Source organism: Orcinus orca, chromosome 15 (genome assembly GCF_937001465.1).
Source record: "Orcinus orca chromosome 15, mOrcOrc1.1, whole genome shotgun sequence".
Lineage (NCBI taxonomy): Eukaryota > Metazoa > Chordata > Mammalia > Artiodactyla > Delphinidae > Orcinus > Orcinus orca.
In genome coordinates, this window is record NC_064573.1 from 87,890,083 (window position 1) to 87,901,129 (window position 11,047).

Sequence of the window (11,047 nt, forward strand, 5' to 3'; positions counted from 1 at the left end):
TATAAATACCTAGAGATCTAGATAGATACACAGACAGATGGACAGATAGATAGATAGGTAGATAGGCCTAAAATGTCCAGGCCTGTCTCAACCTCTGAGAAGCCCTGTTATACCCTACTATATAATTCTGTTTTCTTATGGCATTTCCTAGCCTCTTTCCTCAGACTACACCCTCCTAAAGTGACCTGGGACACAGGATAAAAGCCTCTTTCACAGAGAGGGCTCTGTCCTACTGTGGACTGCCAACAGGCAGCTTTTAAAGTTCTTCTTGCTAAAAAGAAACAACCGTTGTTCCTGACACAAGAGGCCCCTTGCACTCCTGCGGAGACCCTGAGTTTACACAGAAATACAGCCAAGTGTGAGCCCCTCCTGTGCTCTCTGAGCTGGTGCCCTCCAGCTGCACGTCTCCTGGCAGCCTTGGCCTCAGTGCCTCTGCCCTGCCCTCCCCACCACCCCCCCCCAGCCCCGAATTCTCTTCCCTCCAACACCTGTGTGGCTCCTTCCCTCACCTGCAGGTCTCTGCTCAAATGTCACCATCTTAGGGGAGGGCTGTTGGTCACCCTGCCTCACTGTCGCCCCCTGCCTCTGGCATCTGTATCTTCTTTACTTGCTGTATTTCTCCCCTGAGCAATGATCACTGTGTCACTCATCTCACTTACATGGCCAGTCCATGTCTTGTTCTTCCTTCTAGGACGAAAGATCCGTGAGCCCAGGACCCTGTGGGTCTGCTTTGTTCGCTGCCCCCGTCCTCAGGGAGTGCCTTGTCCCTCGAGGTGCTCTGTAAACATCAACTGAATGAATTTATGAATCTGTATTTTTTCGTCACTGTGTCTCAGACTCACTCAACGAGAGGTTGTGAATTCAGACATCTCAGGGTGCAGGCAGGTCAGTGAGTAGAGCAGGCTGGGTGTCAGATGACAAGTGACCAAATGACACCAGGTCTCAAGTCGGAGACATGATGGGGAATGTTGGGGTCTGAGGCAAATGGCAGTGTCTACCCCAGCCGTGGGGGGCAGCGGTATTTACCTCCAGACAGCGTGGCGATGCAAGAAATCAGGTCCAGTGCTTTCCAGTCTAGATGTTCAACAGAAACCAGGTATCTGGATTTTTACAGGAAATATCCTCACTTTTTGTGTTAGTTATCTATCACTGCAGAGCAAATTACCCTAGAAGTTAATAGCTTGAAGCAACAATGCACGGTCTTATCTCACACAGTTTCCAGGAATTCAGGAGTGGTTTAACTGCGGGGTTCTGACTCAGGGCTCAAGAAATTGCAGGTAAGACATCGGCCTGAGTGGGGCTGGCAGATCCACTTCCCTGATACTCCCTCACAGGCCAGCAAGCTCCTACTGGCTCTTTGCAGGGGCCCTCAGCTCCTTGTTCCATGAATCTGTCCATAGGGCTGTGCCTGTCCTCACCGTATGGTGACCGGCTTCCAGAATGAGTGAGCTCAGAGAGCAAGGTGGAAGCCGCAGAGCCTCAATGACTTAGATTCAGAAGTCACACTGTCCATTGTGACACCCTGCATTGGTTAGAAGTGAGTCACTAAACGCAGCCCATGCTCCAGGAGAGGAGAATTAAGCTCAAGTTTTTGAGGGGAGACATATCAAAGAATTGTGGACTCGTTTTAAAATCATCACTTTTTTTTTTTTTTTTTTGGCCGCGATGCGCGGCTTGTGGGATCTCAGTGCCCCTACCAGCAATTGAACCCGGGCCATGGCAGTGAAAGCCCGGAATCCTAAGCTCTAGGCCACCAGGGAACTCCCCGAACCATCACATTTAAAAACGCCGGCGAGTAGTTCAGGTATAAAGTGTGCTGCTCTTCCAACCAGTGTAGGACAAACAACAGCTCTGAAGGCTGGATGCGTTCATGGACTGTCAAAGCATATCGTCTGTACCATTCTGTGGGATCAAAGGGCCATATGGCAATAACATATGCAATCCTCACCCTTTTGATTTTAAGGAAGACAATTTCTGTGCTAATGCTAAGAAGTAGCACGTGATCTGTGCATCTCACCCTGAAGGGTGAGAAGGAGCTAGTCACGCAAAGATGTGGAGGAAGAGCATTTTAGGCAGAAGGACCAGTAACTGCAAAGGCCCTGGGGCAGGAATGAACTTGGCCGAGGAAAGATTCAGAAAGGTTTGTATGGTTACAGCAGAATTACACGGAGAGAGACCTGAGATGGGGCAGAGAGATAGGTACAAAATAGGTCATGCAGGACCTGGCTGGCCTTGGGTTTCAGTTATCTGAGTGTGATAGATAGGAAAGCATTGCAGGGGTTAAGAGGGGAGAAGGATGGTCTGATATGTTTTCAGAAGATCACTCTGTGCCTCCCGATAAGATGCACTGAGAAGGACATAGCATCACTTCTGGGGTGTCCCGACCCAAACTGCATACCCTGAATCTAGTCCTGAGGAAATATGAGACACGTCCAAATGGAGGGACCTTCTACAAAGCAATGGGCCTATGAAATACTCAGCAAAAGGGTCCAGGCTATGAAAGACAAAGAGGAAGGTACTGTCCTGGATTCAAAGAGACTAGACAGAAAGAGAAAGACAAATACCATAGGATATCACTTATATGTGGAATCTAAAATATGACACAAATGAACATATCTACGAAACAGAAACAGACTCACGGACAGAGAGAACAGACTGGTGGTTGCCAAGCGGGAGGAGGTTGGGGGAGGGATGGAGTGGGAGGTTGGGGTCAGTAGATGTAAGCTTTTATATACAGAATGGATAAACAATAAGGTCCAACTGGGGCATTCCCTGGAAGTCCAGTGGTTAGGACTCCACACTTTCACTGCCAAGGGCCCAGGTTCGATCCCTGGTTGGGGAACTATAATTCCACAAGCCATGTGGTGCGGCCCAAAACAAAAAAAAGATCCAACTGTATAGCACAGAGAGGTCCAGTGGTTGAGGCTCTGCGCTTCCACTGCAGGGAGCGCAGGTTCGACCCCTGGGTGGGGGTACTAAGATCCTGCATGCTTCGAGGCGCGGCCAGAAAAGAAAAAAAAAAGAAGAATGTATATGTGGGGCTTCCCTGGGGGTGCAGTGGTTAAGAATTCACCTGCCAATGCAGGGGACATGGGTTTGAGCCCTGGCCCGGGAAGATCCCACATGCTGTGGAGCAACTAAGCCCGTGAACCACAACTACTGAGCCTGCGCTCTAGAGCCCACGTGCTACAACTACTGAGCCCATGCGCCACAACTACTGAAGCCTGTGTGCCTAGAGCCCGTGCTCCGCAACAAGAAAAGCCATCACAATGAGAAGCCCACACACAGCAACAAAGAGTAGCCCCTGCTCGCTGCAACTAGAGAAAAGCCCTCGCGCAGCAATGAAGACCCAATGCAGCCAAAAATAAATAAATATTTAAAAAGAAAAAGAATGTATATGTGTATGACTGAATCACTTTGCTGTACAGCAGAAACTAACACAACATTGTAAATAAACTATACTTCAATTAAAAAAAAAGTTAGGGACTAGCAGGACAGGTCAACGTAACGTGTAATCCTGGAGGATCCTGCACCAGATAAGGGCAGGAGGGAGAAAACTGCCAATTAAGTCCTGTACATTTGATAATTCGATATTCGATAACATTCGATATTCGATAACAATATGAATTTCCCAATTTTGGTAAGTGTGCCGCGATTATGTAACAGAATGTCCTGAGGTTTTAAGCAGTACACACAGAGGGGTGTCCTGTTTGCTATTTAGTCTCAAACATTGCAGTGGGAAAAAAATCATATCTATATATATGATCTACAGAAAAATGTATGTACGATATATATACTGTGACACAGCAGGCTAGGACGGTAAAGACAAATGATCAAGTAAATAATGTTAACGTTTGGGGAAATCAAAGGTAATGGATGCTGAAATTCCTTGTACGATTTTTGCAACATTTTTTTAAACTACAGGTTAAGCATCGGCTTGCAATCCACACTGGATGCCAGAGACAAGTAAGTACCTCTGTAAACTGCAAACGAACCAATCACCCAGGAGCTCTGTCTAGAACAGCTAGTACTCTTGGTTTGGTATATATCCCCTTAGCATTTTTGCCGGAAGAAAAATGCTATAAAATGCTATAGCATTTTATAGCTATAAAATGCTATAAAAATGCTATAAACGTGTTCTCACCACCCAGAATTATATAATGGTTAATAGGCTGTCATATTTGCTTCAAATCACCTTTTAGAAAAAGAGAAGCAGACATCGCAGATAAAGTTACAATCTTCGTTGACCTCTCATCGTTCCATCAGAATCCTTTTCACCATTTCTTGAAGCGACAGCCATCAGAACTCAGTCTATATACTTGCACTCAATTTTTAAAAACCTACATTCAAGGACTAATATGGTTTCTGTGTATTTGTAAAAAACATAAGCAGTGTTATACTATATGTATAACCTCTATAAAGTTATGTATAGACTGTATAAAGCTATTATCACATCTTCCTTGAACTTGCTTCTTTTTTCTCAACGTGAGCCTTTTGAGATCTACCCAACCCTGCTGATTAGATGAGCTTCATTCTTTTTAAATGCTGTACAGTAAGTCCATAGTCTAGATAATAGATTTTATTTATAAATTTCCCTGATGGACATTTATGTAAGTTTAATCTTTTGCTATTATAAATAATGTTGCAGTGATCATTGTGATATCTGTCTTCTTGGGCATATGTGTGAATTGAACTCCAGGGCATCTCCCTAGAAATGGAACTATAAAGGTCATAAGTCATGGACACTTATGTGTTTTATGTTTCTACCTTCCCAAGTGGCCAAACCAGTTTACACTCCCACCAGCGGCATCGAGGTTGGCTTGGTGTTTGCCTGAGGGTCCTTAGGGACCCTCGGACCTGAGTTCCCAGCGGGCAGGTTCTCAGATCTGTTGTGCCCAATTTGCATCACTTGGGTTCCCAGCAGACTTGTCTGCAAGTGTGCTCAGGACTAGGTAGCTAACTCCTTGTCATTTTGGGTTCTCTTTGCTCTGGGAGGACTCCCCATGGTGGCATCTTTCCCAGGGAACTTGACTCTCCTGATGGGGCCATTAGCTGTCTGCTCTTGCTGCCAGCCGTGGATGCTTGCTTGGGGAGAGGGGCCACCATATGAGTTTAAGAATCCGTGGCTGTTCAGACAAATGCCCCAAACTGGCCTTCTATATTTAGGATGTGTGTGAGTTTGGAGGACTCCCTTCGGCCAACATCTTTGCTGAAAGCCAATGAAGGATAATAACCCACACTTGTCGAGCTGGAGGTGTACCTCATTTTCCATCTTTGACAATACTGAGAGGAGGCTGTGCCCCAGGAGAATGTAAGTTCTATGCGTGAACAGTTCTTGTCTGGACCCTTGACCCTGGAACCTAAATACTCATGGATTGCATCCCTGGTTTGTCACTAAGATGAGAAGAGCTGCCACGGTTGGAAACACTAAATTTCATCATCCTGTTTGCAGAATTAGGGCCACAAAGGCTGCCGACCACTTAGATGCTCTAAGAATAAGGTGGCCGTCTTTCCAGGGTGGGAAAAGCATCGGTCTCTGCTTCCTTTACTTCCCAGAAGGTCCTGACCGAGACGGAGGCGCGGGGGAAGAGCCGGAGGGAAGGGCGGGTAGGGAGGCCCGCACCCCAACATGGCGCCCGCCCCGGGCCCGCCGTGCCGTGTTTGTACGCAGGGGCAGGGCCTTTGTGTGGGCCACCCCGCGAGTTTCCCGCCCAAGGGGGCCTCGGCCCTCTCCTTCCACTTCTGTTCCCGCGGTGGCAGCTGGGCGCGCCTCGTCGCCGTCGGCGCATGCGCGCGCGGGAACCCGCCCTCCGGGCTGGCGCACGTGGTCCCGCGGGCCGGCGTGCGTGCGCGCGACCGCCTAGCCTCCCGCGCCCGGCGCGCCGCGAACCTCTCCCTATGCGCCAGGCCAACGGGCACAGCCGCCGGAGCTGGGGCGGCGTGCGTGCGCGTGCGCGAGGGGTCACGTGGGAGCGACGCAGCGCCGTTGCCCCGCCCTCCCTCGGCGCGCGCCGGCGTCGGCTGCGTCTCCGGGCATTTGAATTGCGCTTCCGCCATCTTTCCAGCCCTCAGTCAGACGGGCTCGGAGACGCTTCTGGAAGGTAGTGGAGCTGGGGCGGGGGCTGCGGTGCCGGGGCGGGGGCGGGGATCGGGGCGTCCCAGCGGCGGCGGGAGGCGGCCGTGAGGCGGTGGCTGCGTGGGGACCTCGGGCTCCGGGAGGAGGGCCTTCCTTCCTATCTGGCCGCGAGGGCGCCGGGACCCGAGCCGCGGTGGGCCGGGCGGGCGGCCGGGGCGGAGGGGAGGCCGGGCGGCCGGGCCGCGGGGCTGCAGGAGAGATCCGGCCGGGGCGGCCGGGCGGAGGGCCGGGGGACGGCCGGGGCGGCCCGGGCTGGCCGCGGGCCGTGACCGGGCGCTTTCCGCGCCGGGGCCTCGGCGCCGAGCGGGCGCGAGCCGGGCCCCGGCGGCCGGGGGAGCCGAGCCGGGGAGCAGCGCCTCGCCGCCATCGCCGTCGCGCGCCCTCGCGGCCCCCGCGCGCGCGTGTGCGTGTGTGTGTGTCGGGGTGGGGGTGGGGTGCGGGCTGCCGGGCTCCGGGGTGGAGGCCTTTGTGGGCCCGGGCACGTGGGGCGGGTCCGGCCATGCGGCCTCACTTCTTTCTCCTTTGCCCGCAGTAGCATCGCGATGGCTGCGCAAGGAGAGCCCCAAGTGCAGTTCAAGGTGGGTATCCGAGGGGGTCGGGAGGAAGGGCGGCCCTAGGAAAGGGGGGCCCCGCGTCCGGACGGCCTTAACGGCGGGCTCTGCTTCGTGACCGCGGCCGGGTGCCGTTGGGCCGCCTCGCCGGCCAGCGTGCTGGTGCTGCGGCAGTGCCTTCGGTCCCCTGACAACCGGCGGGGGGAGGGGGCGAGCCCCGCCCTGCGCGCGGGGAAGCTGGGCTCGGAGCTCCGCCGGTTCGGGTCATTCGTGCGATGGGACGGGGCTGCTGTCTTCAGATGCTTTGTCTTAGGTGTGCTCAGGGGGCATGTAGAGTACTTCCCTGTGAGACGGCGGTCCAGAGCACCGGGACAGTCTCACAGTCCCGAGGTCCTGAGACCGGTTCCGGTGTTTACTTCAAAGATGTGTTTCCCAACAGCTCGTATTGGTTGGTGACGGCGGTACTGGGAAAACTACATTTGTGAAACGCCATCTGACTGGTGAATTTGAGAAGAAGTATGTAGGTACGTGGGGGAAACGATGTGTGAAAACGTGGGGGAGACGGATGAGGTCACTGACTAACTTTCCACGCTTATGTTCCAGCCACCTTGGGCGTTGAGGTCCATCCCCTTGTGTTCCATACCAACAGAGGACCCATTAAGTTCAACGTATGGGATACAGCTGGCCAGGAGAAATTTGGTGGACTGAGAGATGGCTATTACATCCAAGGTAGGTATCTGCCTCGTAACCGGCCGCCTTTGAGAGGATTTGTAGCTTCCCGTCCAAGGCTGCTTACAGGTCATCAGGTCTGTCCCGGCAGACACGTGCCTCATGCTGACTGGCCATTGCGCGATGCGCTTCGGTTCAGGAGGTGGGCTGGCTCCTGAGAGCTGACCCTCGGTCGGAGGGGAGGAGATCCTGTGAAGGTTGTCTGGTGCCATTTGATTGCATGCTTGCGTCACCGTAGGCACTGTTTTGAAAGAGGTGATGCGATGTATGTTGAGGCTCTTAATTTAAAAACTGGAAGCAACAGACAAGGTGTTGCTGCAGCCCCAGTATTTGAAAACTTAGGTTTGGGTATATATTTTGATGGTAGTCGATGATCATTTCTTCTGCACTCCATTAAAAAGGTAGTAAACAGTTTGGCCAGATCTTGGACCAGAGGCACTAGGCTTTCTATCTTATAAAATGTGGTATAAGACCAGCCGGTTTCTTTTTAATTTCACTAGGTCTTGCAGAATATTTTTTTCAGAGTGCTTGATTTTAAAAGTGCAAAGGAAACAAATGCTTCTCATTATACCCAGCAAAAAGATGAACAAAGAAAATGCTCAATGTAAGACTTTCTCTTCCCATGAAAATCGTTGGGAATCTTTCCATGTCTTTTGCCTTACGAGAGTGCGTACAACTGCAAAGATTCTTCCTCTCCCCTCCCCGCCCCCATTCTTTACCTAAAAATCTGTTTAATGTATCACGCATACTCAGTGGCTTACCAGCTTTATCATGGCTGTTTCTGCAGGTCAACATAGAGACTTAACTGAGCTTTTAAAAATAGGCACAGTATATCCTAGTGTGTTCAGACATTTAAGAACGTTTTGAAAGAGTAGATTGCTAGATCCTCAGAATGTGGCAGGTGAGTTCCCTGGAATGATGATTTATCGTTGATCTACTGGATACTTTTTTGGGATGAGGCAGAACTTACGAAGTATTACAGGTAGAGAGATTTCATATGGTAAGCTGGTCTTTCATGGTTTCATGTACAGTAAAATGGACTTTTAAATAATACTGTGTATTAAAATGATTTGAGATTTTTGGAATTGGTAGAGATCTTGAAAATGAGTAGAGAAACGTGGCTGATCTGGAGTTAGGCCTGAGACTGTGAGTCCATAGTTCTTAGCATGTTTCGTCCATGTAGCAGATTCTTAGGCCGACACTAATCTACTGTAAATGCTCCTTTCAGCTCAGTGTGCTATCATAATGTTTGATGTAACATCGAGGGTTACTTACAAGAACGTGCCGAACTGGCATAGAGATCTGGTACGCGTGTGTGAGAACATCCCCATCGTGCTGTGTGGCAACAAAGTGGATATTAAGGACAGAAAGGTTAAGGCAAAGTCGATTGTCTTCCACCGAAAGAAGAATCTTCAGGTATGTTTCTTAGAGCTTACTGGATTTATGATCCTTAGGTAAAATTGTAAGTCCATTGAAGTGCTTCATCAACGTCTTTGATGTGTGGGCTTTTAAAATTAATTTTATCTCTCATTTAAACAGTACTATGACATCTCCGCCAAAAGTAACTACAATTTTGAAAAGCCCTTCCTCTGGCTTGCTAGAAAACTGATTGGAGACCCTAACTTGGAGTTCGTCGCCATGCCTGCTCTCGCCCCGCCAGAGGTGGTCATGGACCCAGCGTTGGCAGCACAGTACGAGCACGATCTAGAGGTACAGTGTGTGCGGCTCGGTAGTGAATGCTTCTAGGTTCCTAGTGGTTTTCACCTGGAGCATGACAACGTTTTCATCTCTGTGTCTAGGTTGCTCAGACAACTGCCCTCCCGGATGAAGATGATGACCTGTGAGAAAAGTGAAGCTGGAGCCCAGCGTCAGAAGTCTAGTTTTATAGGCAACTGTCCTGTGATGTCAGTGGTGCAGCGTGTTTGCCACTTTATTATATAGCTAAGCAGAACATGTGCTTAATGTTTGGTATGCTGAAGGAGATGAATGGGCTTTGGAGTGAATGTGGCAGTTAAAAAAAAAAAAAAAACTTCATTTTTTTGGACCTGCATATTTAGGTGTTTTGGAACACAGTTCTTTCCTCCTTAAGTTTCAAATATAAGACTGCTACAGTCACATCACAATATTCAGTGGTGGAATCTTGTTTGTTACTGTCATTCCCATTCCTTTTCGTTTAGAATCAGAATAAAGTTGTATTTCAAATATCTAAGCAAATGAACTCATCCCTCGTTTAAATGAGCATTTTAAAACCACTAACAGGGAAAATTGTGCCATGTTAGTATCTGAATTGCCTTTGCTATTACTACTTAATTTGAAGTCTGTTAGGTTAAATTCTTCTAATTTTCTGTACATGTGAATCATTTCACACAAATGAAATGACAGGTCAACAGTATTGTATTCGGTAAGTCGTTAAGAGGTGTAAATACTGTCAATGCAGTCAGGCTAAAATAATACCTACCCCACCTGTCTTTTGGCCTAGGTAGTGTCACACCTAGGGAAGAGCTTGTTTGAGATTTGTGTGACCTGTCAGAATAAAAGTGGTACCTGTTTTAGACGTTTCAAATAGAGATCTTAAGAATTATAGTTGCTTTTATGGCAAAAGTAACCATGTTCTAATGTAGAGCTTCTCAAAGTCTGATGAAACCATACAGATGGTTGCGGGAACTTGAGGGACGTCTCATCTGTTAAAAATGAATATAAATTGTGCGTTTACTTGCCTTTTGTTTCAGCGTTAACATGTTTAACGTAAAGTTGGTATGCTAGGAAGATGTTCCACGTTTACCTGCTGTTGTCAAGTACTCCCAAGCTTTAAAGATGTCAAAGATTAAGGATTTCATTGGACACATCACAGCTTTGGTGGTTTTTCTCCCCACAAAGAATTTTTGTGGGCGGTGCAAGGACACAGCAGGATGCTGCAACAGAAAAGTAGGGCTTAGATTGGCTTCTCAGTGAAGTGAAACAAGACTGCCAAAGTCTCAATAGGTTAACCACTTGTGTTCCTATGGTTTCCACATGTAAACATGAATTGAGTCCGTCTTGCCTGAGTTTGATCCCATCGACACCATACTGTAGCAATTAGAAGTCAAAATAAGAGCTGTTTTGCTCATGTAAGTACTACTGTACTATAGTGCAGTTTACCAAAGTTCTTTAGGTGTCCAGTTATCCTTAAATGATTACTTTCCTACCTAAAAAGGTAGGGAAGGATCACGTCAGTATGTGGAGAACTGAAATATAAAGGGTAAAATTGGATGCGTTTTAATTTGTTAAAATATTGAATAAACATTAATAGATTCACTTACAGATTTGAATTGCTGTATATGCTGTGCTATATTCAGAACCAGACTTTAACAGATGCGAAGTTTCTTCCCATGATCAGGATGAGATAACTTACACGAAGGGTATGTGTGTGTAACCTCATGTAGAATGACAAATACGCTGAATCTTAAATGTAACAGTTAAATCTTGCAAGCTACTTGGAGGTGGGAGAGAATTTACGTCATTCGTCGGAAGAAAAAAATTGCCAAATACATTGCTTCTACTTTGCCTGGATTTTCTGAATCATCTGGTGTTCAGTTATCTTGCGGGGAATACGTTTCTGTCTCGTTTATACAAATGGGGACGTTTTCCCCTC

At 48.5% G+C, this 11,047-nt stretch overlaps 1 protein-coding gene across 3 annotated transcripts; it reads left to right on the plus strand.

Annotated features, from left to right (window-relative positions):
* The first annotated feature begins 5,864 nt into the window (after positions 1 to 5,864).
* RAN (RAN, member RAS oncogene family) lies at positions 5,865 to 10,716 on the plus strand. 3 transcript variants are annotated; one of them, XM_004276634.3, is made up of 7 exons: positions 5,865 to 6,101; positions 6,669 to 6,714; positions 7,127 to 7,211; positions 7,291 to 7,416; positions 8,645 to 8,832; positions 8,956 to 9,126; positions 9,216 to 10,716. In XM_004276634.3, exons 1-7 carry the CDS (start codon positions 5,899 to 5,901, stop codon positions 9,258 to 9,260), a joined length of 864 nt encoding a protein of 287 aa, XP_004276682.2. In that variant the 5' UTR covers positions 5,865 to 5,898; the 3' UTR covers positions 9,261 to 10,716. The 3 variants fall into 3 exon arrangements, with proteins under 3 accessions (XP_004276682.2, XP_012390985.2, XP_033296542.1); XM_012535531.3 differs by having other exon boundaries at positions 6,672 to 6,714; XM_033440651.2 differs by lacking the exon at positions 5,865 to 6,101 and adding an exon at positions 6,142 to 6,269.
* The last annotated feature ends 331 nt before the right edge of the window (positions 10,717 to 11,047 follow it).